The following is a 21,553-nucleotide window of genomic DNA, read 5'->3' as shown; positions in this document are numbered from 1 at the left end:
CTGGGGGTCATTTGGAAGGGGCTGAGATGGGTTTGAGATAACTTTTTTTCAGTATCCTAAACCTGGCAGTATCGTCAGAGAAACCCTGTCAGCAATTTTTTGGGATATAAGTTCTCCAGGCTGTGATCTCATGCACGAGGGCATATCTCTGTGGCTGTAAACAACGGAAGGCACACACTGGAGCTCGCACTTCCTCCTGAACATATCCTCATTGACCCCGCAAGGAGGTACCACCGGAAGGTCCTCTTTTTCTGGGAAGTGTGTTCTCAACTTGGCCCAGGCCTGCCAAGGGTCCCTGTCCACATACATGCCCCTCAGGCGGCATTGGGTACACTGAGAAGCCATGACACGGGGAAGTTTCCGGATGCCTTTTTCCCCTTCTCAAAGGAAAGTGCTGGCCTACCTTTTTCGGAAGAGCACATTTTTATGGGTACATGTTTTGTATTCACCTCCAAAAGACCCAGAAGGCTGCTCATTATGTTTTCCTGTATCTGTTGCTTCAGACCTTGTTGTTTACAGTCATAAATTTACATGCTAAGGATTTGAAACTCTGTACTTCCCAAACAGCACATTTGAACTCATTTCAAGCACCCAGGCTTCAAAGAAAAGCCTGTGTGTGTGTGTGTGTGTGTGTGTGTGTGTGAGAGAGAGAGAGAGAGAGAGAGAGAGAGAGAGAGAAAGTGTGTGATAATACTGTAATGCCCATTTTTTAATTGTGGCATATAAAATAGGAATAACATTCAACTTGTAATAAATGTAATTAAATGTAGCCTTAGAACTTTATCTAATTGTTCATGAAAATATTCAGCTTGTTGGGAAAAACTAGACATAGAAAATTGATGATGGTGATGGTGATGGCGATGTTCTTTCCGAGATTTCTTTTCACCTTTGCAAAATAGGATAATTGTCTCATTATTAAATAATTATCCAGGTATTCTGACCCATTTCCATCAACTATTTTGAAGTAGATGGGACATTTCCATGTTGTATTTTGAGTAATCCTATACTAATTAATGAGTCTCATTATTTTGATATTCTCTGCAGTGGCCACTGAACACACACACACACACACACACACACATCATCATCATCATCATCATCATCATCATCATCTATCTGACACCCAAACTCTGTATGAAAACAGTCAAATCTTTGAAATTTTTCCTAATATCCAATTATCTATTATGATACATCTACATGAATGGGGTAGATTCAGCCAATTTTTCTCTAATAAATAAAAATCCATGTGTCTATTGCATCATCATCCAGAGATGTGGGCGTCTGCAAAGATGCTAAAAAAGCCAGGAACTGAGGCCAGGGACAAGCAGAGATTAGCAACGTGCACAAGATAAATTATACTATGCCCCAGAATTGATTTCACTTTGAACTTTATGCTTAGTTTCAAAACACAGGGCAGAGTAATAAAGCTCCACTAAAATCTTTCAGCTAGCTAACTGTTGCATCCAGGACATTTATCTCCTTAATAAAGTATACCTAGTAGTCCCATTAAGTTAGAAGTTTTTACCCAACTTCAGTTTAGCAAACATTCTTACCAAGTTGTAGAGATTTTAAATACAATGAATAGTCATAGTTAATACTTCTTTTGTTTTTGGTCTTCTTTTTTGCAACAGGTAGGAGGGGAGGGAAGATTTAAGATTATAGTTTTGAAATATATGCCATTTAAGCATAAATTGAATTTATTTACATAAATGTATGTGTATATACATGAATAACATTTTTTCTTTACACGACTCCCAACTTATCCTGTTTATCAAAAGCCAAATTTGGTGATGTCACATCTTTTGTTTTGTTGGGACATTTAATGCAGTAACTGATTCCAGTAAGTTGCATACAAAACCTGGAATGAAACATGATGAAAAATCTCAGAATCCTTGCAGTTGTTTCTTGGGTCCTTCTAAGCTGTATCTACAAGTTATTGCTAAAAAGAAATGCATTCATGTACTAAAGTGCTCTCATATAAAACTAATATTTAAATATGAAACTAATATTTAAAATTCTTGCAGAAAAAATATATCCACTCAGTTTCATATCTTTCTTTACGATACATAATTCAGATGTTTCGTCTCTCTCACGTGATTGAGGAAGATAATTTATTTTTCAAATGCTAGATACTGATCCTGTGCTCAGGTCAGTCACCATTACCCTAACCAATCACCATTCTCCTAAAAGTAAAGCCATGAGCAAATGCCCACGGCTTTACTTTTAGGAGAATTTATTTTGTCTACTGGTTACAGGTCTCTGAAATACTAGTTCCAGAATATCTAAAAATTTATTATCATATCAGATGGAATTGTTTCCTCCAGTTGCTTAGAAATTAAATATTAAGTACAATGTCAATATTTTTTAATGTGTTTACCTGAATTTACTTATCTTATTGTCTAAATTAGTGTTTCCCAGATCTAAGTGTGCACCTGGAGACATATTAAAGTATAGATTTCTGGGCCCCATTCCTGAATTTTTGGTTCAGTAAGTCTAAGGATAAGGTCAATAATTTGCATTTCTCTCCAACTCCCAGACACTACTGCTGAGTCTGGGACCCACTTTGAGAACCATTGGTGTAAATGAGGTCCTTTGCTCATAAAGCCACATTTTTCCTACACCAGCCTCCACCAATATCTTTGGTTTATAGCTACGGAAAACATACACACAAATGAACCATTTCTTTCATTGTTTCCAAATTCTTTTTTCTTTCAACTTCCACTGAGATCTATGACTTTCTGAAAGTAGGAAAAGAAATATTGTGAACTCTTTATAATCTACATTCTCTATCATCTTGCATGTTTTCTCTCTGTCAAAAACAACTTTTAAATTAAAACCAAACCAGATCAAAGTAAATAGTTTAAGACGAAGATGCTGGAAAGCCAAAATTCTGGTTGGAATACTAGTAGAGATGGGAGCAGATAACCACCAATTTCATTCAAGGTGAAAAAGATCCAGTTCTAAACCACAGTAACAGTGAATATAGGAGAGACTTTTCTGCACATGAACTCCTATTTTCACATGACAACCATGTATAGCTAACTTTCTCATGTAAAAATGTTGTTTTGATGCAAATTCATCTGATGAAGATGTCTTGGCTCAGAAAAAAAAATAAGACTTGCACCTGAGTTGAGCTTCATGGGCCAAGTGCTTCAGACAATCACACGTGCCTGCATCATGGTCTTACCTAAGAAATGGGAGCAGAACACCCCTAGTTATACATTCCACCTGGGGCTTAGAAACCTCCATTGACAGGTGGTATCCCAGGTCAGCTTCCACATGGAAAATGATTGCGATCCCCAGGTGAGAGACAGGCACGGGTATGCTTTGTACCTTTAGCTAGACTCCAAATCTGGCTTGGGCTGTTGGCTTATCAACAAGACCCTCAGGGAACACAATGTGCTCTAAAATGACATGATAAAAGCCACATTTTTATATCTATTAAAATGAGTCTCCGACCCCCGGGCTACAGACCGGTACCCATCCATGTCCTATTAGAAACCAGGTCGCAAAGCAAGAGGTGAGCAGCAGGCAAGGGAGCAAAGCTTCATCTGTATTTGCAGCCACTCCCCAGGCTAGCATCACCACCTCAGCTCCACCTCAGAGCATCAAGCATTAGATTCTCACAGGAGCACCAGTCTCTGGTGCCAAAAAGGTTGGGGACCACTGCACTAAATTTTGCTAAGAGTCAGGAAGTGGGATTAGATATTAGTATGCATAATTCAGCAGAGAGAGGAGAAGACAAGCAGAAAGGGAAAAGTCTTCCTTTCCAGAAATAAAACATTTTATGCTTGGCCTATGCCAATGTAGAGGTGGTCAGCCCAAAGGCAATGAGATGTTCTCCATCCGCCCCCCTAAATCTCTCCGGGACCCTCTTCCTGGAGGTGGTGGTGTCTCCAATCAAGAAACATGCTCTCAGATAGCATTGCTAATATGAGGCCCACTGTATCCTGTTACAGTTGGATACATGGTATTTCTATTTCCAAGACCCCTCAGTGATGAAGGCAGCCTCTTTACACTTCTAGGCAGAATTCAATCTGCTGCCTAAATGTTAACTAATGACCTGTTTGTTTGTTTGTTTGTTTTTATTAAGGAAAACAAGAAGTTTGAAGATACAAGATTGATACAAAGAAATTCACTCATCTGTTATAAATGAAACAAATCTATTATAAATGAGGTGCATTTGTTATAAATGAGGCAAATTCATTAATTGGAGGCATTGATTCTGAATGTTCCTTGGGTAAACATAGTAACACAATTGTTTGTATTACTCTTGAAAGGAACCTAATACAATTCCAAATTTTAAACTCCATTTTAGTATTTGTTTCAGAAAGGAATTATTACCTTCTAGTACTTTAGCATGGGTTGACCCGCTACACAGAAAGTTTCACAATTTATACATAGTAATTCTAGAGAAAGACAGTCTTTTCGGATGAGTGGGAAGCTTTCCTCTACACCCTATCAGGGAAATCAACGTCATGTATCACAGTTTTTTCTGAGAGTTACCGGTTGTGACTCTGCACTCTCGAAAGCATGAGATCCTGTCTCAAATGCTGCCCCAACCCCAGTAATTCTGATTTGGATTATCTGGTTATCTGTTTCAGGCTGCCCAGATGTCTCTACTTGTATGCATGGTTCAGAACCATGAAGTATAATCAGAGCATTTGGATATTTCATTGTGAAGATCCAAAAAGGAATGCTATTTGTCCTGTAGGTCTTTGCTACTCAAATGTGTGGGTGGGCCTTGAACTGTGGCTTTGACTGGAAAGAGAGACTTTTGGAATTCCTGCAGAACAGCATTGTCAGATAGGACTTTCCGCACCGATGGAAATGTCCTACATCTGTGCTGTCCCATATAGCAGCTGTTAGGCACATGTGGCTGTTAAGCACTTGAAGTGTGGCTTAAGCAACTAGGAATGATAATAATCTTGTTGAACTTCAATGAATTTCAATTTACATTTAAGGAGCCACATGTGATTAGTAGCTGCAGTACTGGGCAGAGCAGGTGGAAAATATTAAGGGGCCCACCTGGCTGACAAAGATCACGGTTCTTCCACAGTGAAGAGAGAATGCCTCTTTTGCTAGGTTATGAGGCCAGCTGCCCTGAACTAGGAGGTACACTTTAGAGCAGCTGTGCTTACAGAGTGTCCCCCACCCCCACCCCAGACCAGCAGCAGCAGCACAACCTGGGTGCTGGTTAGAAATGCAGGATCTGAGACCCCAACCAGAGCACCTGCATTTTAACAAGTTCCCCAGGTGATTTGTACAAATATTCAAGTTTGAAAAGCTCTGCCAGTAGATATCTGCTCTGCTCTCCAGAGGACATGTAGCCATTTGCACAGACACCCTTTTCCAAGTGGTCACTCTATATTGTCACTGGTCTCTGTATATTACAGGAATTGACAAATGGGGACAGGCACAGATCATGGGAACAAACACATTTGAAATTGGAGATGAGTTGGTGAATTTGCATTTAGCAAAAGGGGGCAGAAAACAGACAAAGGAGGACAGAGGCTTATGTAACAGCAATTTTTGTAATAAGTGTGGGGACAGATCCCATGGGGAGGACGTTTAGGCTGTAATTTTTTAAATGATAATTTGGACCCAGCTGGATAGCGGTAAGGTTAGAAACCAGAAGCAGGCACCGCCAGGAATTGGAGTAGCAGATGACTTGGTCCACAGGATAATTTTATCCCCCAGAGGAGCACCAACAGTCATCTGTTGTGTTGATGGTGTTGTGTAATCATCTCAGTGCAGTCATCTTGGTGAGAGCGAGAATGAAAATCGTTCCTTCTACAGCTCATGGAAGTAATCACAGATCTCGGCCGAATTCTGAATCCTTAGCACCAGCAGCCCCTGAACTTTCTGTAGGGTTGACTTTTCCTTTCCTAGGGAACCCCCATCCCAGTACTCCTCTCCTTTTTTAGCACCCCCAATCCAATTATAAAACAAAACAAAACATCGGTTTGTTTGGGGAATTGCTTTTAAATGCCTCTTTCACAGCTGTTCGTGCCATTCTGAGTACCCTAGAATTCAGATTCAATTATTTGATATTAACATTCATCTCATCTCCTCCTATTCTTACACAATTGCTATTTTTTAAAGCAACCATTATAGAATTTCATTTGCAAATAAGTACAAGATAAAAACTAATGTGATATTTTATTCTGACATTTTATGTGATTCTGCACATATATAAGAGCAAAACAGTGAAAGAATTTGGTCCATGGCCTCCTCCCAGGACCAACAAGGGCCTGGCAAAAGAAAACACACTATTAGCACTTTGACAAATAACTTCTTATATTCTACTGCCCAAACAAGGATACAGATAAAAAGTCCATAAGCATGTCAAAGTACATATTTAAAAAGTATTTCAAAATGACTCTTATGCAAAAATAAGGCAATAAGTATAAGATTTATTAACATGAGAACCAATAAAGTGGTAAAGCTGGCTCAAAGAAAACTTGAAGGATCTGGGTATTTATAATTATACACAGGACTGTGAAAGGAAGAGTGCTAGATATAAGACTGATTAATGAACTTCAGGGTAACCAAACCATAACCTATGACCATCATTTTTACTTGATGGAAATTATTTTTCTGTCTCAGACAAGAACCACGAGTTAATATTGTGAGTCCTTAATCAATAGTGAGTCGAACAGACGTACATTCACCTAGATTACTCAATAATCTTTGAGTGGACCTGTTGAACAATGTCAAAGTATGACATTGAAATAGTAATTTAACCTTAACCCTAACCCTAACCCTCTCTTGGCTGTGATTCCAATTATGTGAAACTCCTTTTTGTTTTGATCGAAACCATCCTTTATATATGTATGTTCACAAGTGCTTAACTGATAAGCAGGCCTGAAAGTCATCTAGTTTTTTGGTATATTCATTAAAAGCATTGCCTTTCCCCTTCCTGAAATGTCTTCTTTTGAAGTTCCCCCAAATGTGGTATAAGATAGTAATTTAAAGGAACTTAATGCAAGTAGCTGGTTTCCTTTCACCCGCAAACATGCCTTATTTCCTGCTCCATGGTACCCACATTTCATTCAAAGCTGCAAAAACACATAGCAGGGACAAGTGAGCTGAGTATATGCTCCGGACAGTTCAGAATAAAGCAGGAATGTGTAGCTGGGCTGAACTAAAATGTCTGTTTTATTTTTTAGTTGAATTAAAGTTCTGTGGTGCTTCTTGCTCTAAGTGTAATATATACATGAAACAGGGTAAAACTGAAATGCTTACGCAATATAGTGTTAATTTCTATTTTGGGGAAATTCTACAGTTTAAAAAAGAGAAAAAATTTAAAGACTTACAAAGGTAGAAGTTCATTCTCAAGTATTATTTTTCTCCTTAATGAGATCTGTCACCTTAAAATAAGATGAAGCAAGAGACAAACTTTGGTTATTGTTTTAAAAGAGATAATCTGATTTTCTCATACTTGTATGAATATGATTTTCCTATATTTGTACTGCCATTTATTGTAAAGCACTACTTGTGTTTATCACTCCTTTTCCATTTGCATTCATTAAATAGGAGTTACAAAGAGATTAGAGCATTTATTATTCCATTTATCAGTATCTAAATATTTTTAAACCAGTTTTTCTGTATTTGAAAAAGTCATGGCTCTTGGTAAACCTAGGAAAATTTCATAACTGTCATTCAGAGAATAACAATAAGAATTGTCTCATTTTACTTTTCTAATTGTTTTTAATTTACTTTGATAATTGTGGTGGATTGAATTGATCCCCCCCTCCCCCAAAATTAAAATATGTTCAAGTCCTATGCCCTGCTACCTATGAATCTGACCTTATTTGGAAACAGTCTTGGCAGATATAATCAAATTAAGTTGAAATCACATGAGATTCAGGTGGGCTCTAACCCAACAACTGGTATCATAAGCAGAGGGAAATTTGGACACACACACACATCTGGAATGACATATAACCATGGAGGTAGAGATTGGAGTTAAGCTGCCAGAAGCTAAGGAATGCCAAGGATTGCAAACAGCCACAAAGAAGGTAAGAGAGAGGCATGGAAGAGATTATCCCTGTGCCCCCAAGGAACAAACCCTGATTGATTTTGGACTTCTGAACTGTGAGAAAATAAATTTCTGTTGTTTTAACCCAACACATGGTAATTTGTCACAGCCACCCTAGGAAACTAATTCAATAATGATTCAGATAACTACACTGAAATAATATCAAATTTATCAACACAACATGTCTCTTTGATTAGACTTTATTTACTGGAGAGAGTTGTAACTATTGGTGAACATAGGAAAATCACACAGACTATATAAACCCTCTGTGTTCCTTTCCGGGTGGGGCCATGATACAAACAGCACAAACAGGACACTCCAACTTTGCCACCTCTGAAACAGTTTCTATGGGAGATCCATTCCAGGCAGCACCTGGAGATGCCAGTACCACAAAGCCACTGCCCAGCACCTATGCACAATATGCCCTCATAAAACCTCCAAGATGGGACTAGATCCCTCTGCAATTTGGCCAGAGGTGGGACTTGGCCATAGGTTTGTGGGATGAGGCTTAGACTGTAGTAGGTGAGGGGATACTGGTGGGAATGGGGCACATAAGAGGGACCAAGACTTTTGCAACATCTGCTCTACTTTGCTCTTATGTGGGAGAATGAGAGGCCGAGCCAAAGGGCAGGCAGAAGGGTAGGGGGAGGGCTCTCCCTATGAAATACCAGCTCCAACAGGGAGAAGCAGCCACAGCTCCTTTGAAAAGGGCAGAGGCTGAGGCTGGGGCTAGGGTGGGTGGAACAGTAGCAGACATCCTCAAAATGTATGGGATGATCACAGTCCCAACCTTTAGACATTTGGAAGGCCAGTAGGAACACAGAGGATGTGGATGCTGGAGCATACAATGGCTGCTTCTCATTCTGCTGTGTACCAAATGTCCACCCAAGGGGCCTCTAGCTGGAGAGCACTGCGTCCTCAGCAATCATTTGCTACATAAGCCATGTTTTTGGAGACGAGCAAAAGAAGAGCTAGCAGATATGACTCTTTAAAACACAAGCTTGGCAGACCTGCCTTCCTAGGAAATCGGTGGAGGAAACTAAGTATTAGTCAACTCCAGCCTCTCCCATCACTACCTCAATCCACAGCCTTGCGGGTAAATCCCAGGAGGCATCTGGCTCAGGGTTAGAATTATTTATTCATATGGCATCTGCTGAGATTCCCTCTCTTTAGTTTTCTTCATTGGTCCATGCAGGTCCTTGCTGCCACCCTGGGTGTGTGTGTGTGTGTGTGAGAGAGAGAGAGAGAGAGAGAGACAGACAGACAGACAGACAGACAGACAGAGAATTCTATAGAGCTATCTTAGGTTCATGTGCCTCAATCTCCACATGATCTCACATCATGTCAAATGAAGGACTCCTGAGTCTTTCCACTTCACTGGAGAGAAAATGCAGAGTCCTTTCTACTCTCAGATCTTCATCCTATGTAGTAGGAAATTTGTAATTCCTCCTAATCATAACCTGGACTTACCAGGGCCATTCATATTTTTCTTTCAGAGGGCCTAAACTTACACAACACCTGGTCAAAACCATCATAGGCTAATTTTTTCATTTTTTCATACATGAACAGGTAACATTTTTAAGTTTATGTTGCTTCTCACGTGCCAATTTCAATGTACATTGGAATATAGAATTCTAAGATGTGTCCACTGAGTGGCATTGGGTACATTCCAGAAGCGCTGGACACTTAGAATTCATACAGTAAGGTGCCTTTCTTATTTCCGTCCTTTACTTAATACTCTGAATACACATGCGCCTAATGGAAATAGCCCAGAAGATTTTAGAACATTCTCAATCATTTCCATTTTCTGAAAAAGTGACATCATAGTTTGCTTAAAAACAGAATACCTGGGCACCTGATGTTACCTCTTCAGGTCACCAGTGAGCACTGTGAGAGCCACAATTTCTCCATGACGTAAGTCAAGGATCTCCAAGCCCTTCGTCTTCAGGGATCCCCCTTTCCTTTAATAATCCAACAATATGTTTGTAGATGTAGAGTTCTAAACAGCAGACTAATCATATGTATTTATCACCCTACCCTCCCAAGTCTACTTAAAATGTATGATGTTCATCAGAAATCTGAACCTATGATAAATCTAATAAAAGCAGTTAAGATACTGGTGGATAAGACAATACAATGAATGAAAGATCTAGCCCCAGATATATTCCAGTGAATATTACAACTTGGAGGATAAAGAAGGCTTTATAGAGGAAGAGAGGATCAGATCAATTATAAGGAGAAGGATACAGACTAACATTGACTAGACCTATTTTGAATAATGCCAGATGGTGAAGAACAATGGAGAAACACCTTCAAATTAAGAGAGCAAGTACTGACTCTAAAGTGTCACTGTTAGTCATAATATCAGTCAAGCAATAAATATGTTTTCTAACATACAGAGACTGAAAGTTAGCCTTCCAGAAACTCCTGAGATAAAATGAAGTAGAATACAAAAAAAGAAGAGCCGAGATCTAGAATACAATAGATCTACCCCAGAAGTACAGAGAAAAAGAGCCTCGGGAGTATAGTTTCCAGCAAGTGTAGCAAATAAGCAATTGAGATTGGAGCAGAAATGCAACAGTCTCTGGAAGCACTGTTTCAGAGAAAAAGTCAATTTCCTGCAGCAGTTAGTGTACTTGAAAGGCTGGGTATTACTGAAGATCTGTGATGGTAAATGTCCTCTGTTGACAACATAAATGAGAAAAAAATTAGAAGGAAAGGAAGGAAGAAGGAAGGAAGGAAGGAAGGAAGGAAGGAAGGAAGGAAAGAAAGAAAGAAATGGCAATTAGAAACCTCAAGAGGGAAGGGACTATTTTTAAAAATAAGGGTTCAAATATGAAACAAGCTGAACTGTAGCATGACCATGAGTTTGAAGAATGGAAGGGGTGGCAAGAAGAGAATTGATATGACCTTGATTCTAGAAACAATTCCCTTTAAATGTCACAGGAATAGTGACGTTGGATTCATAGAGAAGGAAAATTAATCTTAGCCAATTACAAAGCTGTACACTGACCTCGGGTTATAATGATGTTAATGTGGTTTACTGGTGTTCAGTCTTTTGAATCAACCTATAAACAAGGTCTAGAAAACTGAAGTATGATTATAGAGCAGAATATACATGTAAAAGTAAATATGTACCTGATAAAGATGATGGAGGAAAAAGTTTCATCACAGAAGTAGTCAGAAAACTCCTGTCCTCTTTACAACCTCTCCTCTCCTACATCTGCTGAGTTATTGTTATTCACATCTCACACAGTCCCACCTCTACATCTTTGGCCTTGCGGTTTTCTCTCTCCCTTCTCCCAGCCTAGCTGAGCCTACCTTTCAGACTCCTGCTCACATCTCAACTTCTTTGTGCTCCATGTGCTTTTGGCAGGCCCAGCCTAAACTGATCTTACTATACATTTGGGAACCACTTTACAAACTCAAACTGACTTACCAGATGGAGGCTATGAAGTATGTTCTCTTAATGCTGCTTATAAAATCAAAACACATGAAAATATGGTAGCAAAGGGAAATTTCAACTGCTAGCTTTGGAAAACTTTCCTAATAGCAAAGAATCTGATCTATCCTTGAATTAATTACTCCAACTTTCAGAGCAAAAGCAACACAGAGCCTTCCTCATGTTCTGGCTATACTTTCTATCAATCACGCTTAAATTTGGCACCCGCCCCTTTTCTTACCGAGAGGAGGGGAGGAGCGAGCCCCATTCCCTGTGAGCACCTTGCTATCTAGATACATAATCAGTGGTTCTCAGGCGGGGCTATGTGTTGGCATCACCTGGGGAGCTTTAAAAAGTCCTGGTGCCCAGGCCACCCTCCAGACCAATCACATCAGAATCTCTGGAGCTCGGGCTTAGGCATCAGAGTTGTTTTTTTGTTTGTTTTAAGTGTCCAAGTGATTCTGGCATTCAGCAAAGGCTGCAGCTTCAGACAGTGACTCTTCTAGAACCTTGGCTACATATTAGAGCCACCTGGTAGTTATAGAAGCTGCTTATGCCTGTGTCCCACCCTAGAGAGTCTAATTTAATAGGTCTGGGGTATGACCTGGACATCAAGATTTCATAAAACTCTCCAGGTGATTGTAATATACAGCCAAGGTTGAGACCCATGACCCTAGAATATAACAGCACTCATAGGGAAAGGGGAATAGATGAGAGAACCCATAGCAGGAGCTGAAGGACTCCTCACATAAAAGAAGCAGTAGAAGCCCCTTACCTACAGAAATCAGTCCCAGTAGCCTGGATGCAGGTATTAGAGAATATTGGGGCAGTACAAAAGTCTGATTTGATGAGGAGTTATTATTAGAAACAGGCTCCCAGGGACCAATGGCTCTTGGGCATTCCTTCCTCCAGACCCCAGGGCCAAGAGGGAGTGATCAGCAGTGTTTGCCAGGACCTGGAGCATTGCTCATGGTTCATTCTCTCTAATACCGGGTAGGCAGAATCCCATGCAGAAAGCAAAATGCCCCATGATCTCTGCACCTGCAGTTATGCCCTATAATTTCCTCTTAGGTTTGGGCAATTTTCGATTACTTCTAGCAAGTAGACTATGGCAAAGGTATAGATGTCACTCCTATGGTACATAAACTCCATCTTACTAGAATGCATCAGAGTGAGAGACACTCCTCGCTGGCCTAGAAGAAGCAGACTACCATGTTGTGAACGGCCTGTGGAGAAGGCCACATGCCAGGGAGCTGCAGGCCATCTCTAGGAGCTAAAAGACTGAATATACAAATGGGCAATGGCTAGACCTCATGTAGAAATAGAACTCTGACCCACAGCCTGCAGCAACCAGCTCAGAAAGCTAGTGCTATTTACAAGTCAGACTTGTAGGAATTCAGATCACTGTTTATAGCAACTGGTCTGGGGAGCCAAACAATAACCCCTATAATAACTGGTACAAAATGACTGGAACTTGATTAATAACTGACAGTTTCCTGATTTTGTCCGTTTCCAACTTGGAACCAGCTGGAGAAAGCCAAATATATTCCTTTAACCAGTCACATAGAATGCTGGCTGCCAGTTAGCCTACCTCCAGCTTTCCTAGGCCAACGAGTCTTCAGTCAGGACCCACGTGAGCTGAAGCCTCCTCTTTTCCACCATAAAGCTTTCCCGCTCCTCTGCCTGCCTTTGAGTCTCTGCCAAGTAAAAGTGATGGTGGCCAACTCCCTTGCTATAGAAGGCTCTGAATCAATGCCTTTTGCTTATTCTCATTTGGTTGGTCTTAATTTATTTCCATAGAGGCAAGAGCCTCAGTCACACAGCTGCAAGGAAGTGAATTCTGCCAACAACCACAGGAGCTTAGAAGAGAACTGGGATGAGAGTTCAGAGGTCACTGAGGCCGCAACCCCAGCCAACACCTGGACTGAAGCCTTGTGAGTCCCCGGAGCAGGGAACCCAGCTAAGTTCTACTCAGACTCCTGACCCATGGAAACTATGAGATCATAAATGTATGCTGTTTTAAGTTGCTACATTTGTGGTATTTGTGATGTGGCAATAGAAAACATGTCCTTAAACTCAGGAGGAGCAACATAGATGAGAGCTAACCTTTGACCCTTCCCCAATAGACACACCACTTAGTACAGTATTGTGAGCTTTCGGGTCAAAGTACTATTTGCCTGAGCAGTACAATTGCCAATAAGGCAGCAAACATAAGAACATATACTTCCTGAAGCAGAGTAACTAGAACGACCACACCAAAAGACTTAAATAAGCATAACAAAAATATTAAAAAGGGGGAAGAAATTAGCCATATGAAATAATTAGGAATTACACAAAAGGGAAACAAGTGGGAATATTAGATACGAAAAAGGAACTATTTGGATATAGAAAATGACAGGTAGACTAAAGAATGGATGGATATGGCCCAAGAACCAATAAGTGAGAACATGTGCTCCAGGACCTCTCCAAGAAGGCAGCTGAGGAGCCTGGAACTGGAAGTTGGAGAAGTTAAAAGGCATGGAAGACAGAAGTAAAAGTGCAGATCCAGAAGGAGAAGAGGAAAGACTTGTGATTATACACTTAAGTTCCCTAGAATTAAAAAAAGATGCAAATCTTCAGTTGAAAAGGGCACATAGAGTACCTCACTGTGCATAAAGAAAAGCAGATTGGATGGAGTAGGCTGAAGATTTATCGATGGTTAAATTCAACTGAAGAGTAATCTAAATTGTATCTAGGAGGCACATGTAAAAAAGCAAGTCTGGTTGGTCCTACCTTGATAGTGTAGAGGAGGCACATTTTCCTCTGTCCTCTTACAGTCTCTTGCTGGGCCCGAGAATTGAGAAGACATAAGACAAGTCAACAGGAGGAAAACATACAAATTTTATTTTTACATGTACATAGGAGTGAGCCTTCATGGGAAAATGAAGACCCCAAAAGCATTTAGGCTTAAGTGTTTATATATTAGGTTGAACAAAGAGTAGTAATTGTGGAAAAGTAACTACGTGGGGAGGCAAAAGAAAGATATGGATAATTTTCACAAGGTGTGTTTGTACAGATTCTTCTTGGCCTCAATTCCCCATCTCTGGTGATGAAAGTGTTCTTTTCCTTCAGGTATATGGACGGTTGATTTCACATGGGAGTTTTATTTCCTGCTTTCGGAAAGAGGGGAGGTTAGGATGCCCTTCTTGCACCTGTTGTTTTGCAAGTGCCTTTAGTTCAAATTTGTCAATATGACAAACAGGCATATTTTGAGGTGGCCTTTTCTAAAACCCTTCAATAGTATGCCTTTAATCTACCTATTGCCTCTGTCTCTAGCCCTTCCCTAATCCATCATCTATCTCCATGTCCTCAACTATCCCTTGCCTGGTGACCGCAAAGCTACCTCGCTGTCGTCTGTTCACCACTGTCTCCTCCGTACAGTTTATTCTCCCCACAGCCTCCTTTGTGGCTATTTTTAAAATAGAAATCAGATTGAGCCATTTCCGGGCTAGCACTAGCCCTGGTGCCATTCTCCCTGTTCCTTGAAGCTTACCTTAGGGCCTTGGCTCTGGCCATTCATTCTGCCTGGACTACAACCTTCTACTCCAGAAATCTGCCTTACTGCGTCCTTCTTGTTATTAGTCTCAGCTTACATGTAACCTCCTCAGAGAGTGCTTTTCCAGTCACCCAATGGAAGCCCTCCGGCCCCTCTCACATTATTCTAGCATGGCACACCTCATGCCCTACATATCTTCACATTTATGTATTTGTGTATTTATTGTCTTTTTTCCTATTAGATGGCAAGTATCTTGAAAGATTTTATCATATATCCACAGTGTCTAGAACAGCCCCTGACAACCAACAGATAATCAAGTGCTATGTGTTGAATAAAGAAATGCATGAATCGCTATGGTTGAAACAAGAAGTATACTTTTCAAATGATAGGAAAATAAAGAGATAAAGTACAGTTGTTTTAAACAAAATGCACGGAAATGGAGGGTTTTATAAAACCTCAAAAGCATAAAACAAGATGGCAGGAATTAAACCAAACTTACCAGTTGTGTTTAAAAATAAAAATTATGGTATGTGTTGCTTCAAAAGGACTTATCTAAAATAAAATGATGCAGAGAAGTATAAATGGATAGACAAAAATTTATTCAATGAATGCAAACACAAAGTAAGCAGGGGTCATGATATGAATTTCAGTCAAAGAATAAATCAAGGCAAACACTTTGAATGGGGCAAAGGAGATTTATTTTGCTGATAAGTATGCAATCCACGATGAAATTATACCATAAATATTTATGTACTGTATAACACATCATGAAGGTACTAGAATTTGAATGATTAGAAATTCAAGGACAAATGTCAGAACTCCAACTGAAAAGGAAGATGTTAACACATTCACCCTAAACCTATTTTATTCAAGAAAGGCAGTAGGGAAGAAAGCTGGGTATAAATTAGAAGACTGGCAAATAAGATAGTATACATAAGTGACATAGAGAATTAAAATAACTATAAAAGATGAATCAATATTTAATTAATTGGGTGTTCAAGTTCACTAATAGTTTTTGAACTACTACATGCTAATTATAGAACTAGATTATGAGGTGTTTAATACGCCTTTTCAAATAAATGTAGAACTGTTTTTCAAAATGGGTCATAGACCAAGTCAAAAAGAAAGCCCCAATTAGCTTCAAAAAGCAGGAATTAGATGTTATATTCTTTGACCATAATGCAATAAACCTGGAAATTACATAATAACAAAAATTTAAAGAACAACACACTTCAACATTTGGAAGTTTTAAAATTATCTAAATAATAAGATCAAAGAAGAAATCAAAATATTAGGCAATTATATGTAAGTTAGCTTTTACACTTGTATTTCTAATTCTATGTATATAATTATATATATAAAATTAATGCTTTTTTGATTAACAAAGTAACATACCATATGAAATATTCAGACTGTTCATGAACATACAACTTGAAAAGTTAAAAGTCCTAATAATCCCACACTCCAGAGATAATCACTGACTCTTTTCTTTTAGATTTGAAATAACGATACAACTAAAAAAATAAATATGTAATCATGTCAAATGTCCCTTCCTATTAAGAACCAACTCCCTCTATATGAACACCTTTGGATAAGGAGGTGGGCATTTCTAACTACCATTTAACTACTAGATAAGTTCTAACACTAGGAATTAGTTAACTATTCATTGATATTCTCTACTCATTTCCCAGGGGGGCTGTGGGGATTGAGCAAAGTAATGTCACCAGTACCACTGCAGACGAATAAAGAATCACCATAATTATTATTATGATTACTCTAAGCTCTGGAGCACAAAACCACTCTTTTCAAGGCATTTTATGTTCACAAGACACTCACTTCTACTTGCCCTGCTCAAGAGAGGAGAGAAATTGCTGAGTTGCCAGCTCTGGGCAATGCTTCTGGAGCCAGTGCTGCTGGGTTTACTTTGGAAGGGAAATAACTTCATTAGAAATGACATTTCTTGGCTAGCTGGTCCTCAGCTGACACAAGTGCCCCCAGAGCACTTGTGATCTCTGCAGCTGACTGGAGTGGCCACTTCAATCTCTGGGAACCCTGGGGTAGGATGTCATCAAACCTGCCAAAAGTGAGGTAAGTCCGCAAGAGGGTCCAAGGTTCGTTATTTTAATTTTCTTTCCTGGAGTTTTCTCTGACCACCTGTTTTAAATTGTGGCCTCCCCAGCATCCACTCTTTCTCTTCCTGAGTTAATTTTCCTCAGCTCGTAACATCAACAATGCCACACATTTTCCTTGTTTGTCTGGCTTATTGCTTCTCTCTCCTTATCAGAAGATTAGAATGTGAGTTCCATGAGAGTATGGTATTTTGTCTGGTTCACTGCTGTAGCCCTAGTGCCTACAATAGTGCTTGGCACATAGTAGCTACTCGATAAATAGTTTTGAATGAATAACCCTCAAATACATCTCTATAGTAAAAGATGTTGTCCTCAGGGAGGAGAGGGCCAACGGGCCCATGTTCGGGAACAGGCTGAGCCTGTGGGGACATCCATGGGGCAATGTCCACAAGATGAAGCACATTTTTAAGAGAGTGAATGGAAAGAGAGAAAGGGTAAAGAACAGGAAGAAAGAAGCAGAGACCATATATCTTCAGCATTTACCCTGGGTGCTGTCTATAAAACAGAATCGTTCTGGGGCTGACGAAGGGAAAGAAGAGGGAGGGAGGTGAGGCCAGGTCTGCCTCTGCTCACCTCTCCTTTTCAACCACATATTAACCTTTTAGGACTTCCTGTCGGATCTTCCCTCAAAATACAGTCATTAGCCGCATAACAATGTTTATGATGGTGATCCCATAAGATTATATTAGAGGTGAAAAATTCCTATTGCTTAGTGATATCATAGCCAGTAGTAGCCGTCTAACGTCATAACACAAAGGTTGCAAAAATCAACAAGGCTCTGACTGAGATGGCAAATGACTGTAATCTGGGTGTGGTTAGCATGACACTGAGAATCTCATAGAGGTGGTTTCAGAGGTTTTAACTGATGAGGAGTTGCTGAAACTGGAACAGGAACACATGGCTAAAGATCCAAGAGCAAAGGACACCGCAAAGGAGAATCAAAAGAAGAAAAACTCCCAACAAAATTCACAACGAAGGGTTTAGCAGAAGCTTTGTAAAGCTCAACAAACTCCTTAAAAAGTCTGAAAACATGGACCCTAACACCGAAAGTTTCATTAATAGAGAAGAATGTTCACAGTGCATAATCTGCTTGCAAGCAAACCTATGATGAAAAAAGCAAACCACCATGGACCTCTTTCTAAAAAGAGTGACCGATCCTCAAGAAGAGCCTCAGGCAGGTCCTTCAGGAGGTATTCCAGAAGAAGGCATTGTTATCACAGGAGATGACATGTCCCTGTGTGTTATTGTCCCTGAAGACCTTCCAATGGGATAAAATATGGAGGTGGAAGACAGTGACGTTGATGATCCTGACCCTGTGTAGGCCTAGGCTAATGTGTGTTTGGGTCTTAGTTTTTAACAAAAAAGTCTAAGTAAAAAAATAAACTTTTTAGGAACAGAAAAAAGCTTATTGCCTGTTCTTTATGAAAGCATACAAAATATTTTTGTACATTTGTACAATGTGTTTCGTTATGTATTAAAAGTCAAAAAGTTGAAAAAAATTAGTTTATAAAGTTACAGTAAGCAAAGGTTAATTTATTATTGAAGAAAAACTTTAAAAATAAATCTAGCCTAAGTGTACAGTGTTTGTGAAGTTTACAATAGTATATGGTAATGTCCTAGGGTTGTACATTCATTCCTCACTCACTCACTGATGTAGCCAGAGCAACATTCAATCCTCAAGCTCCATTCATGGTAAGTGCTTTATACCAATGAACTATTTTTTATCTTCGTTACCATTTTTTGCCTGTACCTTTTCTCTTTGGACACACAAATACCATTTTGTTACCTTTTCTCTTTGGACACACAAATACCATTTTGTTACCATTGCCTAGAGTATTCAGCATAGTAACATAGTCTAGGAGCAATAGGCTATACCATCTAGCGTAGGTGTGCAGGAGGCTATACCATCTAGGTTTGTGTTAAGTGCGCTCTATGATGTTTGCACAACCATGAAGTCACCTAACATTAGAAGAGATCCCTGTTAGTCATCATGTGATTGTACACAAGAATCCAACTACTTCTCTTCACCACATCTACGACCCTGCTCTGCACCACACTTCACTTTGGGCCCCTAACTTTCCACCTTTGCCCCTCAGTAGTCTCGCCACAGGCATCAGACTGACCTTTCAGCAATATGGATCAAATCACGTCATCCTGCACCCAAACTCTCAGGAGCTTCCCGCAGCTCAAATGCCACCTCTCAATCGGGTTACTCTGACCGCTCCACTTCTTTAATTCTACATGCTGCAGGTACACCCCTCATGCCTCCTCATTTTGTCTTTTGTTCTCTATCACTAACCTTCTATCACTGAAAATTAACTTATTGATGTTCACAGTTCACCCTGTTCCCCGCCCCTATCCTTGCAGAAAGTCAGCCCCACCAGCGCAGGGAGATATTTCTGTTCTGCGGCATATCGCGAGCACTAGCTAAGTGCCTGGCGCATAGCAGGCGCTAAATTATTTACCAAATAGGTGACTTGGAACAGAAACATAAGTGCAATGGGTTGTTTTCCTGCGAGCTGAGCTGATTATAAATGATAAATAAATCCTGGTATTTTAAAAGCAGGATTCATAAGAACACCAATGAAACACAAGTTTCTTCTTTGGTCTAAAGCAGCAAAAGAACAAATATAAGGTCTTCCCCGTTTCCTTTTTCTTTCTGTCCAAAACAGTCGGCCCTGAGGTTCTTTTTCTGACACCGGCTACTTCGTAACTCACACTGTTAGCAGTTTCTCCCCAAAGAAAGTGGGAGAACTCGGCAGGCAGCTCACCAGGGGCCGGCCTGACTCGGGTCCTGGCGGTGAGCCGGCCGCAGGTCTCAGCTTCCCCGTTGTCCCAGTCGCCTTCCCTCGGGGTGATAAAAGGTCTATCAGCGCAGAGCCAAACCACATCCCGCCTTCCCGCTGCTCTCGTCCCCCCGGGCCCGGGCGGGGCTGGGCGTCCCCCTCCGGGGTCCGAACCGGGAGAAAGGGCTGGGCCCGCGCGGGCCTCGGCGCGCCAAACCCGGGGTCTGGGGCTGGGCGGCGGGCTCGTCCCGGGAAAGGGGTGCGCCCGCGTTTGTGCTGTTCTGCAATGAGTGGGAAGAAAGGAGACCGGGACGAATATCAGAGAGCAAAACTCCGGTCTCCCCAGGGAGCGCAGAAGAGCGGGGCGGCGGCGCCGACGCGGGCGGGGAGACGCTCCACCAACTTTGCTCTGGGTTAGATCAACTTTCTGATCCCGGCTCCCGCGCGTCGCGCCCGGGTTCCTGTCCTAGGGTAAGCGCCGACGTCGCACACCCCGAGGGCTGGGAGGTGGGCGGTACCAGGGAAGGGGGTGGTGAGACCCTGGGTCGCGCAGGCGCCTTCCCCGCCCCCGCCGATCAGCCCCCTCGGAGTGCTGGGGGAGGCGGACGGCTCTTGCTGGAGCCGAGGGAGGGCGGGAGGCCGACACAAAGCCCTCCCTCCCCCCTCCTCTCCTCTCCTCCCCTCCCCTCTTTCTTCCCCTCCTCCTCCGGCTCCTCCCGGCCGGGGAAACCCAGCCCCGCGCCAGTCTGCAGGGCCACTGGTGGCCCCCGCCTCCGGGACCTGCGGGGAGGGCCTGCACGAGGTAAGGGGCGGCGGCAGCGGAGACCCCACCCCCGTGCCCGCACCCGGCTCCCTGGAAGACTCCTGGGTGCGGGTTCTGCGGGGTGCAAGGCGCAGGGTGCTGCTCCTCGCACTCTCCTTCCCTCCGGGGAGACCTAGGGGAGAGAGCGAGCGAGCGTCCTCGGGAGTCGTGGGGATCAACGGGGGAGGGGGCGTCAGGGAGGCGGGACGCCGGGGCGCGGGCAGGGTGACATCGTGCGCTGCGAGGCGGCCGCTTGTCCGTCAGGATCATGGGGTATACTCGTCTGACCCTGTGAGGGCGCGGTGAGGGGCAGGCGGGGTTGCCGGCGTGGTGGCCGAAGGTGCGGGTGTGTGTGTGCGGGCTCGCGCGAGGAGGCGGTGGGGACCTTTGTCGAGTTCTGCCTGTGGAGACGGCTACGAGGTGTTACGTGCGCGCGGGCCGGAGCAGGGGTCTCACATCCCAGGTGCCTGGCGCAGACCTGGTCCGTCCGCCCAGCGGGTGCACCGGGTACACGCTCTAGCCCGAGATTTCCTCCCCTGGGGAGAGGCCCCGGCAGGAGGGTCGGTGAGTTAAGTCCTGGCGGGGGGCGATTGGGCTGTCGGGGTGACTGATGGCGGCGCAGCAGGCGGAGGAGGAGCCCAGGGTTCCTGCCGGGAAGGGACGGGGCCACTTTCCCACTTTGAGGCCTCCACCCTTGGCCTCGACTTCCACCAGTGCAGCGTCCACCCACCCATGACAAGGCGCCCTTCGACGGCCGGGCTGTAATTCAACTCTAAAGGCTGTAATTTGTTGCCAAGAAATACAGGGCAAGACAA

General features: G+C 42.1%; 1 protein-coding gene across 6 annotated transcripts; it reads right to left on the bottom strand.

Moving 5' to 3' along the window:
* Positions 1–6,143: 6,143 nt before the first annotated feature.
* On the bottom strand, positions 6,144–21,229 carry LOC120611854 (translation initiation factor IF-2-like). Of its 6 annotated transcripts, none has more exons than XM_039874393.1 (2): positions 19,922–21,229; positions 6,144–6,254 (listed from the first exon to the last, which is right to left on the bottom strand). In XM_039874393.1, exon 1 carries the CDS (start codon positions 21,006–21,008, stop codon positions 20,403–20,405), a length of 606 nt encoding a protein of 201 aa, XP_039730327.1. In that variant the 5' UTR covers positions 21,009–21,229; the 3' UTR covers positions 6,144–6,254; positions 19,922–20,402. The 6 variants fall into 6 exon arrangements, with proteins under 6 accessions (XP_039730327.1, XP_039730325.1, XP_039730328.1 ...); XM_039874391.1 differs by having other exon boundaries at positions 6,229–6,254; positions 19,869–21,229; XM_039874394.1 differs by lacking the exon at positions 6,144–6,254 and adding an exon at positions 14,163–14,309.
* Positions 21,230–21,553: the final 324 nt, after the last annotated feature.

The sequence above is a fragment of the Pteropus medius genome, unplaced genomic scaffold, assembly GCF_902729225.1.
Source record: "Pteropus medius unplaced genomic scaffold, Ma_sr-lr_union100, whole genome shotgun sequence".
In the NCBI taxonomy this organism is placed as follows: domain Eukaryota; kingdom Metazoa; phylum Chordata; class Mammalia; order Chiroptera; family Pteropodidae; genus Pteropus; species Pteropus medius.
Note: the sequence above shows the minus strand (reverse complement) of the source record. Positions and strands in the feature narration are given on the sequence as shown.

What these genes read in the sequence shown, in the direction of transcription:
- LOC120611854 (XM_039874393.1), bottom strand. Translation starts at nt 21,008, where the DNA reads ATGATCCTGACGGACAAGCGGCCGCCTCGCAGCGCACGATGTCACCCT.